The 22,302-nt window shown below is 39.5% G+C and overlaps 1 protein-coding gene across 1 annotated transcript in view; it reads right to left on the bottom strand.

Annotated features, from left to right (window-relative positions):
* Nucleotides 1-5,147: 5,147 nt before the first annotated feature.
* Nucleotides 5,148-22,302, bottom strand: part of LRPPRC (leucine rich pentatricopeptide repeat containing) — a 113,408-nt gene continuing 96,253 nt past the window's right edge. The window contains exons 31-38 of the mRNA XM_043603283.1: nucleotides 21,699-21,787; nucleotides 18,062-18,266; nucleotides 16,170-16,309; nucleotides 15,922-16,037; nucleotides 13,326-13,400; nucleotides 11,377-11,461; nucleotides 9,047-9,189; nucleotides 5,148-7,185 (exon numbers count right to left, since the gene is read on the bottom strand). Coding sequence (XP_043459218.1) covers nucleotides 7,129-7,185; nucleotides 9,047-9,189; nucleotides 11,377-11,461; nucleotides 13,326-13,400; nucleotides 15,922-16,037; nucleotides 16,170-16,309; nucleotides 18,062-18,266; nucleotides 21,699-21,787 — 910 coding nt within the window. The 3' untranslated portion in view covers nucleotides 5,148-7,128. The remainder of the gene's footprint in view (nucleotides 7,186-9,046; nucleotides 9,190-11,376; nucleotides 11,462-13,325; nucleotides 13,401-15,921; nucleotides 16,038-16,169; nucleotides 16,310-18,061; nucleotides 18,267-21,698; nucleotides 21,788-22,302) is intronic.

The following is a 22,302-nucleotide window of genomic DNA, read 5'->3' on the forward strand; positions in this document are numbered from 1 at the left end:
TGTCGGTGGTGAGGATTTCAATTTGTCCTATACCGAAGATGTCCACTTGGATCACTTGATCAAGGGAGTGTCTGCCAGCCTTCTCCACAGCCAATCCCCCCTTTGGTAATTAAGCATTCTATACGTAGGTGCTTTATAGATATATGAGTTGCCTATTTCTCATTAAACCTTCCACTTAGCCATTTTTTCAATTTATAGCAATATAAACCTGTAGTGTCCTGTTTTATTCAGTGGGTTATAATCCCTTAGTCTCATGATTAATTTTCACACTCAAATTGTCCCTGTTTTGGCCCTGGGGCCCATTCAAGCTGGTTTCTGCATCCTTTTGAAATGTCTCTATCATTGTGTGAACATTTTCTTTCACAAAAAAGTGTTTCAGGCTCATTTTGTTCTTTTCTACCCCCCAATCCTTAGTCCCAGTGCTTGGAAATGCGGACATTTGTCTAAGAATTCTTTGTTCCTTTTAGTGGAAAATGGTATTTAGAAGCAAAGATCTGAGTGATAAATATGCCCATTGCTATTGCAGCATCACTGCCCCCAGATCCTCTCAAGAGGCAAAACAGGGAATGCATACATGTGGATATGTGTACACAGGTCTGTATATATGTGTATGTACACACACACAAACACATCTACCTGTACATGTGAGTTCACATTAATATATCCAATTCCCAAATACCAGCACACCATAGAGTTGATTCTAATTTTCTCCCTTTCTGCATTTGTATCTGGGTTTTGTTTTGTTTTGTTTGAGAGAGAGAGAGAGAAAACACAAGCGATGGAGGGGCAGAGAGAGAGAGAATCTGAAGCAGGCTCCAGGCTCTATTCTGTCAGCACAGAATCCAATGTGGGGCTAAAGTCACGAACCATGAGACCATGACCTGAGCTGAAGTCAGACACTTAACCAACTAAGCCACCCAGGTGCCCCTGTAACTCCCTTTTCCAATTGTGACAAACCTGGCTTCCACTGTCCTTCATATTTTCACTCATTTGGTTAATCCCCTGTATGTAACCAATCTCCCATCTGCACCCTACTCACTCTGCTGGGGCTGTGTTACCAAGCTGTCCCCTAGTCTGCACAGATGCCATTCTCACCCTACTGCAGCCTACCCCACTCTCAGTCCCACACCCATACACAGTCACCTAATGGCTTTAGGCCTGAATGGAGGAGGTAGAGGACACTGGGCTTTTTAATGAACTCCACAGTGATTCCAATGTGCAGTGAGGGCTGGCAGCCAGTGGGGTACATCATCTAACTGAGTTATGGCCACTCAGTCTACAAGGGGCTTTAATGATTCAGTGGACTCTGGTGCACAGGGCTGTGGGGGAAAGGGGCAATGTGCTGAGGCAGGAGAATTGGAGAAACTCCAGCAGCCACCATTTCTTTCTTTCTTTTCTTCTTTTTTTTGTTACAGCATCCTGGTTCTCCACCCCACAACTTTAACAAATACCACTATGGACCCCAATCCCAGAGATTCTGATTTCACAGGTCTGTTTTTTGAAACCAAAACAACAACAACAAAAACTGCTCCCTGGGGCATGCAGGCTGTCCACTCAGCCCCTCCCTGCATTGAAAGGGAGAGAGGTCGGCTTGTGAGTAATTATCAAAAGCAGGGGATCCAAACTCTTCTGGTTAAGAGTCAGACAGTATTTCAGGCTTTGGGGGCCAGAGTATCTGTTGCGACTACCCAACTCTGTTGCAGCGTGAAAGCCACTGCAGACAATTCTGAAACATGGATGGTGTGGCTGTGAAACATTATGTACAAAAACAGGCAGTGCATTGGATTTTGCCCAAGGTTGTAAGCTTTGCACACTCTTGATCAGAAGGCAAAGGTTTTGAAATTTGTATTTTAAGCCCTCCAATTTCAAATTATGCTATTGACAGGGACATTTTAATTAAGCAGAAAGTAATTACCTATATGGACTCAAATATTTCCTGATGTGATTTTTATTTTCCTGCTCTTGTTCTTACAAAAATGATTTAAGACCTAATCTTGCCCCCCGGTCAAGCTAATCTCCCGGGTCAGGTTCACAGAGATCTCGCATTTGCTGTGTTCCCCGCCGCGCCCCCCCCCCCCCCCCCCGCGCCCGACTTGTCTTCTTGTTTTGATTCCAGATTAAACAGCTAGCAGCAGGCATATTTAAATGGACACCAAATCCAAGCGCTAACTACAGACCTGGTAGACATAGGGGTTCTACTGAGACTCAAGTATGTCATTCACAGAGGGGTGCAGCACAGCCACCATGTGCCATTTCCTGCTTCCCTTGGCCCAGCCATAGGCCTGGAGCACCCATCAGGCTCCAGAGGAACAGGGCAAGGGACTGGGAAGCCGAAAGTGAGGAAGCATCTTGCTGACTGACCTGTTCTTTGGAAAATACATCCAGTGCTCACGCCTGAAAGTAAAGGCCCCTATTTTCATAGTCTAAACTAGGTCATTCAAATCTCAAGTTATCTGTCACTTGTTTTTTTAATTTTTCAATTTTTTTTAATGATTGTTTATTTTTGACAGTGTGAGCGGGGGAGGGGCAGAGAGGGAGACACAGAATCTGAAGCAGGCTCCAGACTCTCAGCTGTCAACACAGAGCCCAACGGACCTGAGCTGAAGTCAGATGCTTACCCCACTGAACCACCCAGGAACCCCTGACACTTGCTTTTGATAGTAGGATAGGTTCTTCCTTTAAAATGGCCAGGGTATACAGCAATATCCTGGTCCCTATCACATGGTGTCTGCCCAAGACACTAGGGCAGGGGAGGTGAGAGGCAGGTGGAGCACAGCCCATTTCTGTTGGCAACCGGGGAACAGCAGCAGCCATGTGGTATCAGCAGCTAACAAAACAGTAATTTTTAAGCAGCAGGTTGAGATTTTTTAGCACACACCAACTCAAAGACCAGAAAAACACTTCTCAGCTTTCTATGTAATAGTGCCGTTTATCGTATGATAGTCTTGCCATTTTGTAAAGTTGGAGCAATTCCTTGTTTCCCCAAACCGCCAAAAAGCTCCACTGTCCCTCTTTTTGTTGATTCCACTCTTACACTGAGCTGCACCATCACACATTTGAGAGCCCTCCTCATGGCAATAAAGTTGAGTGTGTTTTCATTTGGGCACATGGGTTTTAAAGAACTTGTTGGGCCTCAGCCCCCAGTATCCGAGCTCCTAGCTACCGAGTGGCATCTTTGATCTCCTGGGAAGAAGTGTGAGGAAACCCACCAATGCATGCAAGGTACACATCTCAGAATAGGACTTGAAAAGCAGGACAGGTGCTGTGTTGTTCATTGTCATTCAACGATGCTCACTGGGTTGTCAGTGCCAGGTTCTGGTTCTAACTGGTCGCCCTGCAAAGCGCCAGGAGACCTCAGTTTAGGGGAGGAAACGACAAAAGCAAGTAAATAATGAGAATTTCAGTAAGTGTATGCCTGGGGCAGGGTTGGTGAAGATACTACTTTCAAGAGATCTCTGTAAGCATGGATCCCAACAGCCAGCCATTGTCCAAACTAATGTGCAGGGATGGTTAAGTATGAAGTCAGTTAAATGTTTTTGCTCTGCCTGAACCGGATGATGTTTCTTTTCTTTGTGCAAAAAAGAAAAAGATAAGTGCCTATTTTGAATTTGCAAATGCAGCCATTTCCTTTATTTGTACTAAGGCTGCATAATGTGGGCTTTGTAAAGTCCGCAGGTCTGAAAGCAGGATACATTTCTAATAGAAAGAGCAAAGCGATAAATTACCATGATTTTGTACCCCCTGCAGCTATTAGCTCCACCATACTTCAGGAATGTTGCTTTCATTTTATAGAAACTCTACAAATATTGGCTTGTCAGAAAGACAAATATTAAATGAAAATTGTCCTCAAACACGAGAAAAAGTATGCAGAGTACACACATGGCAGACTTGTGGAATAAATTGTATGGGGAAGAACAGTGTGCAATACAATTTACTGGAATTCACAAACTCGGGTGATTATGCCAGAAACTGAGTATTCGACTAAATGGAAGAAAATAACTTTACAGTGTAAAGCTGTCCAGACTGGGAACACTTGTGTTAAATGTGAAAGCTTGCTTTTTAAAAAACAGAATACCCTAACAGTTTAGAGATTCTGATTTGACTTTTAACGGGATTTTTAACTGAATTTAAAATTTAACTGGATTGCTTGTTTTTTTGAAAGTCAACCCCAGCCATATCACAGCACTGTGATACCGGGGGGTACATGAACTTCTGTAAGCCCCAACTTTCTCATTGTGAAGGTCAGGTAAGAGGAGCGTCCGATGCACAGTAGTGGGTACCCATGGTTAACCCCACAGAACACGTGGCCCTGACAATGGTACATGGGGGCTTGCAGCCAGGTCTGTGTGAGGTCCAGGGACGCAAACACGACACAGAGAACTGGTCCTCAAGGAATTCACGAGCTGCCTGACACCTGCTCTTTTAAGTGGCTACAGGAACCCTGGAGAGACAACGAATGTGCTGGGTGGGGAGAAGGGCCAAGAAGCTGCAAAGAGAAGACCCCGATGCTGGCCACAATGAGCACGCCCAAGAAAGGAACAGGAGGGTAGGGAGGAGGGAAGTGTGCCCGGGACTGATCCGTGGTGGTCCCAGTCACCTGCACGGCGTGGAATGCTGCTGACACTCAATGCAGATAAAACCCCCTTCATTTTCAGTGTCCACTTACCATGCGTCCAACTCTACTAATTCTTGCCAACTTTGTACCTCAGCGATCTCAAATTAAATATCCACTTGTCCTTACAACAGAGAAGCTATGATTTCATTTGGTTCTCCACACACAAACCATACACCTTTAACAAAGAAATTCTGGTCGCAACAGAGGCCACCACACAATTTTTAATTTAAAATTTTAAGACTACAGGGCACCTGGGTGGCTCAGTCGGGTAAACGTCCAGCTTCGGCTCAGGTCATGATCTCACAGTTCATGAGTTCAGGCCCCACGTCGGGCTCTGCGCTGACAGCTCGGATCCTGGAGCCTGCTTCAAATTCTGTGCCTCCCTCTCTGTCTTTGTCCCTTCCCTGCTCACACTCTGTTTCTCTCTCAAAAATAAACATAAAATTAAAAAAAAAATTTAAGACTAAAGTCCTTGAAATGATAAAAGTGGTTATACAAAAATTTGATAAAATTAAAAATGAGGAAGCTCACAGGTTTTTGGGGTACAATTTATTCAAAGCATTTCACAATAAAATTATATTAGGTTCAAATACATGAACATACAATTACATATAAAACACTGTACTTTCCAAAAGTTTACAATGATGTTTACTTTTTAGACTGTTTCCTTGTAATTTTAGTCTAAAACATTATTGAGTTCTAGAATTGGGTCTGCTCTCTATTTGTTTCAGTTTTGCAATTAGACATTTAGAAAGCATTTATTAGCCCACCTGGAATATACAATTATATTTTAAATATTTAAATTCGAGGGGGAAGCAGTTATAGTGCTGTTCAGAGTGCTAATGATAGATAATAGATAATAATAATAGAATGCTAGATAATGCTATTTCCTCTGTACTACCCTGCGTTTTATCAGAGTCCATATACAAGGCTGGCTTAGAGTCACTTCATACAAGTGAGACTATATTCTGTACTCTCAAGTCTCTGGCCCAGGCAACTGAGAAGTCCAGGGTAAGCCCCAAGGCCGTGCCTCATCTGAGAGACCTGTTTCAATGGAGATCAGTAAAAAAATATTGCTCAACTAACTTTTGGTTAGTGTAACTGCAAAAAATAAGGCCAGTGGAATCACTGATGGAGTGAGGCTCTTGGCAAATCTGACAATATCAAAACCACAACAGGTACGGGTCCTACACCTGGAGCAAACAAAGGAGAGCTTCATTAAGTGCTCTAGGCCAGGACTCGACATTGGCTGACGCCTCTGATGCGTTAGGTCTAACCGCACAAAACAGAGACAAAGGAAACAATGCCACGATGACATTTACTTCTTGGCTTCCCTCCTTCAGCCTCCTCTTTCATGCTACTTGCAGGCTCTAGATGAAGGATGGTTGGTTCCATGAAGACTCAGGTTAGCAGCACAACCAGCATGAGGCCAGCTTACTTCCTGCAAGGCAAGGTCTCCCCTCGTGTAGATAGTGGGAACCACTGATTTCAAATGGGAGAAGCAATACGCCAAAACAAGGATAAACCTCCAATAAAACATTTTCAGCTTTCTTGGTAATCAACTACCTCATCCCCAAATAGGTCACTGTTACATATTAAGATACTTTTGTAATGGTAAACTGTTTCACAACCCAGCCTGCATTCTTTTACAGTAACTGCTAAACGATTTGGGGATAACTTTGACAAAACTGAATACAAACCACAATCTCCTTCCTATATAAGATCACATATTCATAGGATGAGTATGAAGTAACAAGCCTGGTATGGGATGTACCTATGCTGACAAACACCCGAAACCAAGACAAGAGGAAATGCGCTGCTCGGCTTCATGACCAAAGTCATGGCTAGGACTCAGAGGCATCTATGAACAGAGGCCCTCGGAATTCTTCGCGATAGAAGGGAAAGCATAGTGGGGAGTGTCCAGGCGTTGGCAAATAGCACCCCGACCAAGAGCAAGCAACAGTCTGAGTTTCTGCTTTCCACTGGAAAACAAGTGCTAGATGACTTACAACATGGCTGCTAGTGCCAGCATTTTACAAAATTGGAAAATTATGCAGGGTTTCACACATGAAGAGAATTTCCTATCATAGAATAGTAAAGCCTTAGAAGGCGCACTGAGCATCATTTTGTCTAGCTCCAAAATTTTCACATAAACAATATTAACAAGCAAGTCTTAAATAAGGGAATAACATTTTATGAAAATAATGAACAAAACAGAGCAGGGGAGACATCAAGAGTGTTTGAGAGAAGAACCTTGAAAAGGTACAGCTTCAGACGTCAGACACCATGAAGAAAATGCCGCATATTTATGTTGTAGGCAAAACCCCAACAAAGCCTAGTGACTAAGTGCACGCCATTGCTGTCAATAAGGTGTTGAACATGTACTTTATGAATAAAAAAATACACAAAGTAACTTTTCATTTATTTATTCTGTCCTCTCAAATATATTTAAAAAATAACATTTTAGACACTGAACCACAAATACACACAAAATAAAGTAGTGACTGCTTATTTCACAGAGGATTTCCCCTTGATTCCTTTAGCTGCTTTGCATAAAATTCAAAGCTTTCCTGTTGAGACAAAAAGGGAGGGAAGTTACAGGTACAGTTTCTAGCAAGAGCTGATGGCACAAAACTCAGAAGTCATAAAATGCTGCAAAGTGACAGCAAAGACCACCGGGCCCGTGGCAGCTGCTGTCTTCTCAAGCCTCTGCACTCCTTTCTATTCATGAAATCACCAGTTCAAGGACCCCAAGTCCAGAGTTAAAGCCAGCACCAAGAGCCTCCACTGTGTGGGCACATAGGTATTTACACCTGGGTACGGAGGGTTCAAATAAACATGGTGTACTAACTTGCAAATTAATGACACAATAAAAAGGAATTTGGCATGTATGATTTCTTATTAGAACAAAGCAAAACAAAATTTACTGGGCAACCGATTAAAAATGGGCAGAGGACCTGAACAGACATTTTTTCCAAAGAAGACTTCCAGATGGCCAACAGACCCAAGAAAAGGTGCTCAACCTCACTCATCATCAGGAAAAAGGCAAATCAAAACCACAATGAGGTAGCACCTAATACCTGGCTAGTATCAGAAAGATAAGAAGTTAAGTGATGGCAAGGATGTGGAGATAAGGGAACCCTCGTGCACTGCTGGTGAGAATGCAAACTGGTATAGCCAGTGGAAAAGGCAGTATGGAGGGGTTCTTCAAAAAACTAAAAATGGAAATACCATATGATCCAGTAAGTCCACTACTGAGTATTCACCAAAAGAAAACAAAAACAGCAATTTGAAAAGACATGCACCCTCATGTTCACCGCAGTATTATTTACGGTAGCCAAGCCACGGAGACAACTTAAGTGTGCACGAGCGGATGAATGGATAAAGAAAATGTGATGTACGTATCATTATATATGTATGACACATACAACGGATTATTATTCAGCCACAAGAAGAATAAAATCTTCTCATTTGCAACAACATGGATGGACCCTTGAGAACGTTAAGCGAAACGGAATAAATCAGAAAAGGTAGATAGTATATAGCCTCACTTACATGTGGAATATAAAAAACAAAACAAAAATCAAAAAACATAAAGCTCCAAGCTCATGGATATAGAGAACAGACTTGTGGTTGCCTCAGGTGGTGAAGGGGGTCAAAAGGTACAAATTTCTGGTTATAAAATGATTAAATCATGGGGATGTAATGTATAGGGCTAGAATATTGTAGTGCATGTCTTTTTTTTTTTTTTTTTTTTAAATAGGCTCCACGTCCAACATGGGGCATAAACTCAAAACTCTGAGGTTAGGAGTCAGATGCTCTACCAACTGGGCCAAACAGGTGCCCCACATATTTTAAAGTAGTTAGGAGAGTGGATCTTGAAAATTCTCACCACAAGAAAAAAAAATTTGTAACTGTGTGTGGTGTGGATGTTAATGGATTTACTGTGATCATTATAAAAAAATACCGAATCATTACGTATACTTCTGAAACTATTATAAGGTTACGTCAATTACACCTCAATAAAAAAAGGAACCTTCCTAGATGAAGAAATAAAAACCAACTTGTTTAAAATGAACAAGTAATTAATAGGGACACAATATACTAGGCTATTGAAATACAGGCCATTAAATCCTATTTCAAGTTGAAATGATGAGAGAACTGCCCCAAGGACATTTGATAAATCCATACCTATAGTTGAAGGTCTGAGACTGACCTTGTGTTTTAAACCTCAGCCCCAGAGTGCTACGTTCTCCCACAGCCAAACTCACGGCAGGACTATTCAGTTCCTGAAGTTCTCCCCTGAGGGTTCTTCACAGAGATCTAATCCTCATGTAATTAAGTATTCAACTTATTTTTTTTTTACACATTAATATGAAGCATACATAAATCTGTAGAGGTATTTTTTCTCCTTAATTAAGAAATACTCACAGGGGGTTCGGTGAAAGGGACAGGCTCACCAGCATTCTTCAGCAAAACTGCATAACGCTTTAGAAACAGATCATTCAATTTTATATTCCTTGCAGTCAAATTTTCATACAGTGCTTTAGCAGACACAGCATCCTTGTCTAAGACTGAAAAAAAAGATATTAATCATAGATAAAGACCACCTACCTTACTCTCTTCTCAAAACACAGCCGTTCAAGGACTCCCGAATCCCTTTATCCCAAGGCAAATGAATAGTTAACTACTTACAGCAAAAAGCCACATTCAGAAACTACCAGCTCCCTCCCTCGCTCTTCCCCACACCTCTAATTCAGCATTATTCAGTATAAAAGAGAAGATGATAAATAAGGCTATTAAGAGACCCAGGATAGTTAAAGTGGCCATAAACCAAAGTAAACATACACCATTCAACACTCTTCTGCTTAAAACCATACTTAAAAAAAGAAAAAATTTTTAACGTTTATTTATTTTTGAGAGAGACAGAGACAGAGTGTGAGTGGGAGAGGGGCAGAGAGAGAGGGAGACAGAATCCAAAGTAGGCTCCAGGCTCTGAGCTTGTTAGCACAGAGCCCTACGCGGGGCTTAAACTCAAGGACCATAAGATCACGCTCTAAGCCGAAGTCAACACTTAACCGACTGAGCCACCCAGGCACCCCTTAATCCACACTGCGAAATCAAGCCAATTCAAGGATTGTTGTGGGGAGGGTCATGTAAATTATGTGGAAATCTAGATCTACATCATGGTGAAGATCATCAGCTAAACACCAGCAAAAAGACTTTCAATACATTCTCCTATTGTAAACTAAGCAAATATGAGGGATATATAGTTAGCTACAATGACAAAAATAATCTAAATATGTTAATCAATCTACATAAAAAAAACTACATACATCTACCTAACATTAACGACTTACACTAATATTTCACTTAAATGGATGATGAAGTAGCCTAGGAGCTAAGTTTAGCTGGCTTTCCAGTTGTAGCTGATGTGCAGAAATTTTACTTTGAGGTTTACTATTGGGATCACAAGGTCTCTGGTAACAATCACTGTTGGTAACTCAACTCTTTAACATTTAAGCACCTAACAATCTCCTACCCTACACCAGTGCTGTATAACCAATCCCAACTCCAGCACAGCCAGGGCAAGCCTGCAGGATGGATAGGAGAAGTCTAGGGATCAATCTCAGGATCTCCAAAAAGGGAGCGAGTGTGGGTGACTCATCAGCTCTCACTGGGCTTGAACAGATCTTTGCAGTTTGGGTGAAGTCAATTTCCTATCTATAAATCCTTTGTTATCCTCCCTCAGGGACCAAATCCTTTCCCTGACACTGTCAAGGGCACAGCCCAAACTCTACCATCTTCCAGGAAGCTATTCAGAAAACTCTTCCCTCTTGCCTTTCACTACCTTCCTGGTCTCCCTGCTCTTTCCTGTCTCAATTCCCAAGTGGGATTACAAAAGTTAGTAGCAGTTTTATGCTGTTTGACACTATTTTGTGGTATTTAGTCATTATTTAACATCTCCCAATCCCCCAAATGGAACTTTGAGAAATTTTGTGATTATTGCCTCTATTTTGAAATAGATCATGGTCACCTTGTAAGGTGGGGAGAAACGAAGAACCAGTTGACTAATTCTGATTGCAGTTTGTTGTCCTGACAACAATAAAATCAACAAAGCAATTCTTTATTTAGCCTTTGCCTCATGTGAGCAAATCAGTTCGTGGCAGGTGGATAGGTGATCATCACTTAGAAATGAAATGCTTACATTTATCTTGACTACTGAGGAAACTTTAGCATGGCTCCCTTTCATGTGTGATGAGCTGGCAATCAGGGAGCAAAGTGCTTAAAAGAGTAGAATTTCAACTGTGGTTTAAAGTAAAATCTTGGGGCCCACTTTTAATGAAGAGGTCTGTTATTTCAGAAATGTAGGCAGGTGGGGAGGGTACTGAAGAGGCAAGAAGGCAAGTCACATGACAGTCTCAAATATGTGCCTATCTCATGTTTTGTTTCAGGTGGCCTTGGGGAGACTGGATTGGTTCCCAGTGTGTGCACTCAAGTGGATTTCCAAGTCTTGCCAGGAGCCCGGGATCCTATTCAACAAAGCTGGGCTCCTCTGAAGATGCCCAGTGATAAAATTAGATGAATAATTACCTATTTTTCTTAAATGTGCTTTTAAAACATATTCTGAAGCTAAGTCAATTATTTATATCATGATTATCTGATATTTAGGATTACTGTCTTTGAGCCAAAGACTTAGTTGACAACACTACAAATATCTAAATGACTTAAATATAACATAGTCAGATTAAACTTATTACCATAGCTTTTCATGATAGAAGTGTATGCTTCTTCCTTTTCAATTAATTCAGGAATCAATTCTAACAAAGATTTCAGAGTTGATGCCTAGGAAATTAAATACAGGAAATGTTACCACAGCTCAAAAGAAGAGTGAAATAGAACACTGGTATACGTACATTATATCAGAGAATCTTCACAACAGTTAGAACAGAACTGCCTATTCAATTTAATAAACTTTTTTCCCTTCTAGTGTATCTTAGTATTTTATTGTTGATTGGATAACTGACAGCCAAACAAACATTTTTCAAAAGTTAGTGCAATTCCACTTACACTTCTATAAACTGTTTTCTAAAATATCATAAAGACTGCTTCTTTTGTCAACTAGTAACCTTACCAAGAAATTAGGAAATCCTAAAGAGCAGAAACAGATATCAACGATGTCTCAAGGTGCCAAGATTTTTAAACAAAATGTGAAGAATTCAGTCCTTCTGAGTTTTCATGCTTTGAATATAAACAGAGCATTTCCAGATATCCCTGGAATGTTTACTTGGTTACTTTCAGAGGTATCTAGACACGCCAATGGGTTTGGCTCCTATAGTGAAGACAGACCTGCCATACTCTAGTGAGTAACCAAACACATTCCAATATTGCTGGATAAACAAAGGATGGGTTTTATATACTACCTGGCTTAATTATTCTACTGTCAAACAGGCAGACACTGTAACTGGAATTTTTAAAAATCCTAATTCACTTTTTACATGTTTTCTCAACCTATATATCTGGACCTGCATCCTTCCAGGACTTACTGCAATTTAAAGTCTCCTGGGAGGAACGTCCTCAACAGATGTTTTACTGTACATTTCCTGTCCATCTTCCAAGCAAGGCAGTAGGTACTTGGCACGTGGGCGCAGACCCGTGTGTAGAGCGACAAATGCCTTTTAGATTCCTTATACTTTTTAATCCACAAATTAAAAAAAAAAGTCTCTTTGAAAGGAAAAAGAGCAACTAATAAGTACTTCTGAAAAGCTGTTTGCTGTAAATAAATATGAGTAAGAGATAAAAAGTGCAACTGGGTAAATTAAAAAGACCCCAAAACCAGTGAGTTAGTATGAGGGAAATTAAGGAGAACTAGACAGACTCAGACTAGAAACCTAAATATTTTGCATAAAACAAACATTACAACTGGCACTTGGTTTAAAACTTTGTATGTGCCCAAATAAACTGACAATGAGGTTTATGTTGCTTCAGAGGTAAAATCAGACCTACAAATATTTTTTGGAACTGTACTTTTATTTTTTTTCACATCAAAAATAGGACTTGGCTTTGTTTTATACACACATACACACACGAGCTTTTTAGTGTGAATGAGGTAACCACACAAATTGAGAACATTAATTTGTGGCACGTGCCAGTTTTAAAGCCAAGTGGCTCATCTACCTGACGGCTTGGACCTGAGAAATGGCTGGCATAGCCACCAGCACAGAGACGCTCTGCAGGAGGACAGCTCCCTCTGTAGGGCTTCCCCACTGTTAAATGGACCAAGTGACCTAAGCAACAGGATTTTTATCTTCCTTTCCAGGGCCCTTTCTTCTTCTTTTTTTTTTTAAAAGTAATCTCTGCTTATAATGAGGGGCTCAAACTTACAACCCTGAGATCAAGACTCGCACGCTCCATCGACTGAGCCAGCTGGGTGCCCCTGTAAGGGCACTTTCTTGAGGCTCTTCACACACAACTACATGAACGGGCGATTCACTGCATGAACGTGTTTTGCATTTCCAGGACAAAAGGAGCCTGGAGTGACTCTGTCTCAGTATCTAAAAAAGTGAACAAGTATAGACAAGCAAAATCTTCGGTCTCTGTAGTGTTTTTATGTAAGGCACTGAACCAACAAGCTCTTCTGTGAAACTCAGGTCCCCGAACAAGACTGGCTTCTAGCCTCCCTGACTGGCCAGCTAATCCCGCACAGTACCTTTCCTGGTTTCCGAGAACTCCTAACGCAGAACACCAAGAAAATTGCAGTTTGTTCAGCAATCGCGCCGCATCTCTAAAAATTGAAACGTTATTCAGTAAGCGAAGGTTTTTGATAAACAAGGAGACCAAGGTGAATATTTCCAATTAACAAAGTTCACAATAATACAGTAATGTGTCATTACCAACAGGAAGGCCTAATTGTCAACCACTTTTTTTAAGGCAAGAAAAAGAAAACAAACTCCAGCTATGCCAAGCTTTTGTGAGTGGAGTGCTGTCCTTGGCACCGCGAGTATGAAGTTTGTTTAAAAAGAAAAGGGAAAAATTAAACTGATGCTTCAACAACCACAGAATAAGGTTTAGGACTGCAAAGAAAGAGGGGAAAAAAGAAGCACTATTCCTCTCCAATTATTCTGCCAAGCATTCACAAGTGAGCTAGGGATCATAAGGTTAATTATACATTTAATAAGGTGTCAGGGAGATAACTGCTCGTTTCTTTATAAAAATTAAAATGTACAAAGCAAGTTCTCTTTAAAGTATAATTACCTACACTTATGCATACAAAAGGACTGATTTCAATCTCTCTATTTTATAAAAGGCTTTCATTGCAACAGACAGCCAGCGCTTGAGAAAGAGACAAAAGTTAAACTCAAAAAAAAAAAGTTTATATGACAGACCAGAGAAATCAAGTGTCTATCCCATCTTAGATGCTATAGTAAAATCAAATATGGCAAGACAATATTTTAGTTTACACTCATCACAGATGTCATTCTCTTAAGTTTCTAAGAGCACACTGTTCTTTCAAAGCTTTAAAACATTGTCAATACTAAAACGGATAGTATAAAAAGAACTTTTGGGGACACACAGAGCATTTACATTATAAACTGATGTTTTGGACATCTGTGAATAAAATATTCTTCACCGTGGCAAGAATAATCTTTTACTGTTTGACAAGCAGGTAAAGGACAGGTGAAGGGTTTATCATCCAAAGCGTCTGTCTGCTGAAGGGGCTGACAACGAAGAGACCGTGGCCGATGTCTCAACGCACAGCTGCCACCAAGAGCCTTGCAGAGGCTGCCGTGTGAGTGCAGCTCCGAGGGCACAGGCACCCACCTCACCCGCTGGCCGCTGTGCACGCTAAGAGCCAGGGCGATGATGGCTCAGGACAAGCTGGCAGATAAAACAGCAAGTGCCACTTTCTGAAGAACTATCAAAATAGTGTGTTGAAATGGAGTGAATACTATCACATGTATAATTAGAGACACGTAACCCCCCCGGTAGGTACACTTAGATACGTACAGATACATACACATACACGCAAAGATAAAGCTTTAGAGTTTATTTCTTTTAGGTGGAACTTTTAACACTAAAGGCAGCAAGACAAAACCACGAAAAGATTCCTGAAATCCTTATGTATGATCAACTGCCTTTGCTGTTTAGTTAAAAAAAAAAAAAAAAAAGGCGGGGAAGGGGAGAGGAGAAAAAAGTAACCAAACCAAACAAGAATATTCCCAATTAACTAGAATTTCTCTCTGTCCAGGAACAAAAAGTAAAACAAAACAAAACAAAACAAAACAAAAAAAAACACCTCAGAGGCACATGCCAATTTCCACCTTTTGCAAAACTGTTCACACAGAAATTTCTCAAGAACTCCTTTTAAAAATGGCTTAGGTTCTGTTGTCAAACTAGCTGAACTTCAAGGATTAAAACTAGGGCTCCAGCACAGGGGTACGGTTTCCCCTTCCCCATCTACCACTTAATATGTTTCGCAGCTCGTAAAAATGGAATGGAATATAGTACTATTTACTATCAGAAATTGGTCCCAGGCCTCAATTTGACACAGGGAGTCTACACAAACACTGCTGTTGGCGGGATCACGGTGACTGTTTGACTGCCACCTGCTGGGAAGGGCTCCCCAGCGGTGCCTGTTTGTGTACATTGCCAGTGGCAGCTCCGATCACCCACCGTTCTGTCGGCACTTGGCACAGCTTTATATTTAGTGCTGTTAAAATGGCATGAATGCAGTTGTCTCCTTCCCTGAAGATTGCTAATTTAACTGCAAGTGCGGGCCACAGAGACCTGCATTTGTCATTTAATGTGTCTGTGACACACAAGTGAATAGAAAGCAAATTCAACTCTTAATAAACCTTGAATAAGGCACTGAGAATGTTTGAGTATTCAAGTGAGAAGCTGTACTTGAAAAGCAAACATTTCCTACTTTTTGTTTGCAAACTGTGTTGCCATGGTGATGCAGTCTTTAGAGCATTAGAGAAATTAAAGTAGGAAATCAAAGGAAGGGCTTTGCATTACCTATCTGCACAAAAGCATTTGTCTTTAAATCGTTCAGCAAAACACATCTTCCCTCACTCCCCCTTAAATCTAAGGGCAGTTCTAGTCCAGTCTGGCATCTTTCAAACCAACAACCTCCCGCTTACAAGCCAGTCTTTGTCATGTGACCTGGATCCACAGTGAATTTAAATGTACTAGCAGCACCATGCTCTATTTCCAGTATGCTACCCTATACTTAGGTCTAGTAATTTCTCAGTTTATTTCCCATAAGCCACAAGCCCCACTGTCCAGATGTGGTGACTCGTTACCTGTAGGAGAGCTCTGGCGTCATCCACTTTGCCTGAATCCAGAAGCTGAAGGAAAAGATCAGTGACAGGTTTGTAAACTGCAAACTGATTGGCCAGTCTCTCTGCCATGATGCTTACTGAAAAAATAACAGGTAAGAAAACTCTTTTGTTTAAACTGTAGTATAACTCATCCACCAAAGAAACCTGGTCCAGCCTCACCAGACAGAAAATGTGCTTCTGTGTTCTTTTAGCAAGAACAGCTCACTTACTCTTTTCAACTGCTGGTTCCAACTGCTCCTCTATTACTTTTCTGAATAAGTATGTCAAGCCAAAGTACTGGGGTTTCACGGTTTCATTTCCAGAAGTAAGCATATTTTCAATGTTTTCAATTGCAACATCTATGTTATTGCTGTCAAAGAGTAAAACAAATTATTAAAGAAGTATTTGCTTTTGTATTAATCTTGTAGGCAGTTTCAGTATAAGACCTTAAGAGATTGACACATACAAATACTTTAGGAAAAAGGGAAAACAGATTTACAACTAACCAGATAAAAACCACTAGGCAAAGCTGACCTGCACATTTAGGTCACAAAAGCAATCGCTAGGCAGTTTATGCTACAATAATCGAAGTAGTTGCTTATTGTAAAACACTGCCCTAGAGACAAGATCAAACAGCTAATTAATGACAGTTCCTTAAGAAAATAGTTTACCTTAAATATTTAATTTGATTTTGTAGCTCTTTGGGTATCAAATGAAAACTTAAGTGCTCTAACTTCAGCTTTCTGATCTACAACTGCTTCCTGCTGCATGAGGTGAAGATAATAATTGCATAACACCTCAGGATTCTTCAAGCTGCTGCTGAGGTCTTCGAAGGTCTATTTGCATGTTTTTCAACCAGTCACATCAATTTGTTTTTGTCAGGTATCATACATTTGAAAAATAATTAATTTATACTAAAATTCTCAGAAAAAAGTACCTTTACACTCAAAAAAAAATCAATTACATGGCCCTATTTAACAAGTTATGATAAAAAATGATCTGTATGACTATCTTTTTGGCCAAGGTACTCCTAACTGATACTTTACAGTCATGATATGGTACTCAGAATCCAAATAATCAATTTTTTGTTGGAATTCTTACCTAAAACATAAGAATCCTCTAATAAAAATGAACACCCTGTTACAGTAAGTTTTTCTCATGGGTTTCAGTGAGATAGTTCTTTAATAGTGAATAAAATCACATTCTCTACATCATATAAAACTGTGTTTAATATGGTAGCATTTTAAAATTCATCCAGATCTTACTTGGATAAATTCCTTGATCTTCTAACATAAAATAATCACATCCTCTTATTAAGGAAAAATTCAAAGTTCTATCTGGCAGGGGATGGGAACCATTTTAAAAGGAAAAAACAAAACAAAACACAGCTTTTCTGCCCAAAGAAATAGAAACAAACAAAAGACCCTGCAAAAACAAACATTATATTTTGATTATTGCAACCCATCAACTGTATGTGTGATTAACTAGTCAAGAACAAAGCACGCAGAGTGTCAATTCCATAATTATCCCATGAATCTTTAACTTAGGCAACGTACTTTGCTAGAGACGTTAATAAAAATCAAGTTCTGATTTACTGCTACAGTGGCATGTCTCCATAAGGAATCTAGAGGTGATGGTAAAAGAACCACCTCTAAACACCTCTTTTCCTATGCATGTGTGTTGACAGCAGGGACGGGAAGGACGGTGGGGGAAACAGAAATGCCTATTTTTAACAAGCTTGCTTGCCCCTCCGCACTCACAATGTTCTAGCAGAGTGTCACCCTCAGTGTTGCTGACAATCATATGAACTCATTTTTCACGTTTGTAACAGTGTTTCAACACAAGGGCCTGGCATGCACATGAAGAAAGTTACCACCATGGAGAAAGTTTCACAGTTTTGAAAAATTTGATAAATGTCATTCGTTGGTGTAATTTAAAGCTAAAACACATTTTGTAACACATAATTATTCCCTAATAGTTCGAGGACAATCAGCAACTGACATCAATATTTCCTCTGTGTTGATACGGCTTCTAATAGCCTAAGAAAAGTTTTTAAAGGTGGTATTTGAGATAATGCTCCTTCTGGTATCCAGTGAAAGAAAAGAAACTTGAAAATACTCACTTCTTTATTTGTGCCAAAGCAATGTTATTGATGAAAACCATATTTGAAAGTCCAATTGAATCTTCAAGTCCATTTACCATCTTCTGAATCTCCCGTATACTTTCTACATCACCCTTCAAGGCACATGCCTGAATAAGGCGGGTCACTGCTATCCTAGAAGGTGTTTGCTCCAGATCTAAGGCGGTTTTTAGCGTTTTTAGAGCCTCTACAACAGAAAAGCAGGCGACAGAGTTCTTCCTTTATGAACCGTACTGACTAATGCATTTTGAAAACCAGCTTTTAGATACGAGTACCAAATGGCTACACACAAAAAGCTATGAATAATTTATTCTAGATTACAGAAAACATTAATACTTTATGAGAAACCTAAAAAAAAATAATGATCTATTTGGCTATCTATAAAATATCAGAGGCCAGAGAAATTTCTTCTTTAAATCTCAGAGAAAACACAAATGTTACTGACAGAATATGGGTTCCCTTCAGGGATAACATTTAGTGACCAATTTTAAGGAAACTGACAAGTTCAGAAAAATAGAAATAATTTTAAAAATTAAAGAGTCTCCATAAATACTGTAACTTCTACCACATTCATACTTTACCAGATTTTATTACATTCAAACATTACCTGCTTATCCAAATCTAATATCCCAAAGATTCATCTTTGGAAACAATGTCTCTCTCTAAACAGGAGCGATTACACAGAAGCAGCCAAACTAGAACATTCAACTTCCACACTAACAAATTCATTTTAAATGACTGAACACTTGGTAGATATAGAAAATAAAGATCATCAGATTCCCATGGATATAGCCACAGGTTTTTTTTTTTTTTTTAAGTATCATACTTGTAAGTACTTGATTACGGATAAATATGAAATATCTTGATTTACTGACTCATGTGCCAGTGTAGCGAAATCATTACATTAAAGTAAAGTGGTACACTTAGCCTAACAATCACTACTGCTATCAAGAAAAACTTCACGGCTTTTTAGAATTAAAGCAATGTAACCTAGAAAAAATGGAGACTCTGAAGGCAGCTTCCAAATGAGAACAAACCTATCTTTTACAGAAGAACGAGGGAAAGGGAATAACTAAACAGTCTATTAAAAGTGCTACAATAAAAAAAAAAAAATACGCTCAGTGTTTATTATTGAGGAAACAATTTTTAACTACTACAAACAAAAAATCCAAATCCGTGATTCTCAAATGGGAAAAATAGGTACTTCAAAAGGCACATTCTCTAATATTTTGTAAATACACACATATAACTAGGAAACAAAATGCTATTGATATTGTTTTAATAATATAATCTATGAAACAAGCTTGATAAAATCTTCTTTAACTGGTAGTCACACATAGATAATCAACTTAAAAATATTCTTTTAACTAAGAATACAGGCTGCTAGGGAGGATCTTCCCACGACTGGATCAAAACAGTACCAAAAACAAGATAACAATAGTGTTGAGCATTTACTACACGTAGACACAATAGTCAGCAGCTACAATCACAACTACCCTTCTGAAGTCAGTGCCAATTTTATAAGTGAGAAACTGAGACAACAGAGTTTAAATAATTTGCCCAAGGTCATATTGCTAGACAGCAACCCAAGAATCCAACACCCCCACACCTGCATCTACGGGTGCATGTGTGAGTGAGAGAGAAGGACTGGGACAACAGACCATTGTATGTCCACTCAAAGGGAACATGAGACCTTAGAACCTAAATCAAATTCCCAGAAAAGGAATTGCCTTCCATATAGTTTAGGACCCAAGAGACACTCAAACGGTACCCATCCACACTCTCCCCCTGAGTCCTTTTCACAGTCTCCTTAATTTACTAGTAACACTGATTATATTGCCAAGATGCCATATAAATCAGCTATTAATATTCCAGAACAGTATACGCTTATAAAATTAGATTAAGATTGAACTGGCTTTATTTTTCTGCTTTAGATGGCATTGAGAAAAAGAAACCTGAAAAAGAGAAGGGAATTTTAAAAACTGGGAGCCCTAGTCAGCCATGGAGCAAGATAAGGAGATGGGGACTGTACCAACACCATTGCCATCCTTGCCGACGACCACAGGACTCTAACAGGTTAGCTGACGGCGACGGTGGCATGGGGGGTGGAGGCGGGAGTGTGGCAGGGCTCCCACTCTCGGCCAACTTCCCGCTGAACTGAACAACTGAGAGGTGTAGACGTGAAATCACATCGTAAAGTTTCTTGTAGTTTTCATAGGGTATCTAATATACAAGCGAAGGACAGTAGTCAAGTTAAAAAAATTCAGTTCAGATTCAGCTCAAAAATTAACCCCTCAAAATTAAAAAAATGTTGTGTCTTTATCTCCATGTCTACAGAAATATTTATATGGGGAGCAAGTTTACAATGTTTTAAAACTCTTTTTCATTCTACATTAAATGTCAACTTGACAAAAAGCCTTTTTTTTTTTTTACATTGAAAATGAAATGACAGCTTTTAAACTTTTAGTAACAAGCCCTGTCCAAAAGGACTGTCTAGATGGGCTGGCCCTGCCTGTGGAGTGCTGTGATAGAAATTTTGCAAAAGAGAAAAATCATCATTTACCTACTCTGTCCTAATCAATGAGAAGACCTCTAAAGACCAGCGTATTTAAATATTACAGGCCAACATTAAAGATGCACAATTAACAACTTTCTCTCAGGCATGGGAAATTATTTTATAAATGTGCAAGTGAAGAATCACATCATTACTACAGAGCGAGGAAGAAAGGAGACACCATACTGAACAGTGAGAGTTTTTTCAACGTTCCTTAAAGATTTCCTACGTGGGTTTTGTTAGATTGGAAAACTGTGGTTTTAATGGTTTTACTGTATTGACTCAAATTCAAACGTAAAGCCTGAGAGAGGACGCTTACCTACATTTAAGAGAGTCATCGTTTTCCTCCTGGGGAGCTCACTCATAAGATCTCCAGATCCAAATCCATCCACAAATACCCTCTACCAAACAAACGGCCCCCTTTCCAGTCTTCCCCAAAGTCCTCTCCGCAGCTTTCTGGGGTTATTTTCTTAACGTTAATTTAAAAACACTAAACTCTAAACTCCAAACACTGTATTTTATTGCTGTTGGTATTATGAACTATTGAAAAAGTATTAGATTAAGTTTTAAAAATCAATATTATAATCATTTGGTGCACAACCCCACACATTTAACACTCAATTTAACTCATTTGCTATCTCACACACAACCAACACAATATGCAAGAAACAACTGCTGGGAATTGTTTCAGATGCTCTAAAGTATGTTAATTTCCAAAGCAAAATGACTTGTGCTGTGAATTTTAACGCATTTGAAAGCCTGTACTTTCTCTCGTTCTGGAACACAAATTTTGCATGTCTGAAGAGCTGTGATTCATCTTAAGAAAACCCATCTTGTGTTAAATGGAATGGAAACTGGACTAAGTGGTCAAATGACAAGTACATTCATATTCAAGCTGTATTATAAATGCATGTACAGTAATTTACGTCTCTCAGCTACCACAAAAGGCTCTTGATAAGCAGGTAATTTGCTAAATGGACTCCTTTATCCAAGTATTCGAAGGGCGTTACAAGAAAAATCTGCAGAGGCATTAATGTGACGTAAAGGTCAAGCATTGTGACATACCTTTCAAATAATCCCGCCTAACTTGCGTTATGATGAGGAGGCTGTTGGCAGCATCGTTCAGTGTGAAGCCCTTGATGTGGGTCTCAGCGCTAAAAGAAGCAGACATTTAGAAAGGAATTACTGACATGCTTCTGATACGATAATAAATGGTTGAGCACCAAGGTGAAATTATAAAAACTACTGTTCGTATGTTAAAAATATTGCTGCAAAATATCGACCTGGAGACAGCTTTTGTGTTATCCTGTCAATGGTTATAGAAGGATAATTTTTTTTTGCATTCTGACAGATGACAAAGTTGGAAATGAGCAACAAAAGAAACAAAGTACAAGATTTTTTTTAAACAATCGGTTCAGATTCTTGAATGCTGACATATTAGATGACTAAAATAACTGCATGCCCTGCATTGTTCGGCTGTATCCTAAGCTGGATACTTTTTCCTCTTTTTTCTACATTCACCATAATTATAAAATGTAAAACTATTCTTTCGGCAACAAAAATGAACATTTATTTCCAGCGCTGTATATTTTAAATATAAATGAAAGCATATTACTAACACCGTATCATTTGGTTGATTAATTTTCAAATTTCTGTCATCTAGATACAT

This window comes from Prionailurus bengalensis, chromosome A3 (assembly GCF_016509475.1).
Source record: "Prionailurus bengalensis isolate Pbe53 chromosome A3, Fcat_Pben_1.1_paternal_pri, whole genome shotgun sequence".
Lineage (NCBI taxonomy): Eukaryota > Metazoa > Chordata > Mammalia > Carnivora > Felidae > Prionailurus > Prionailurus bengalensis.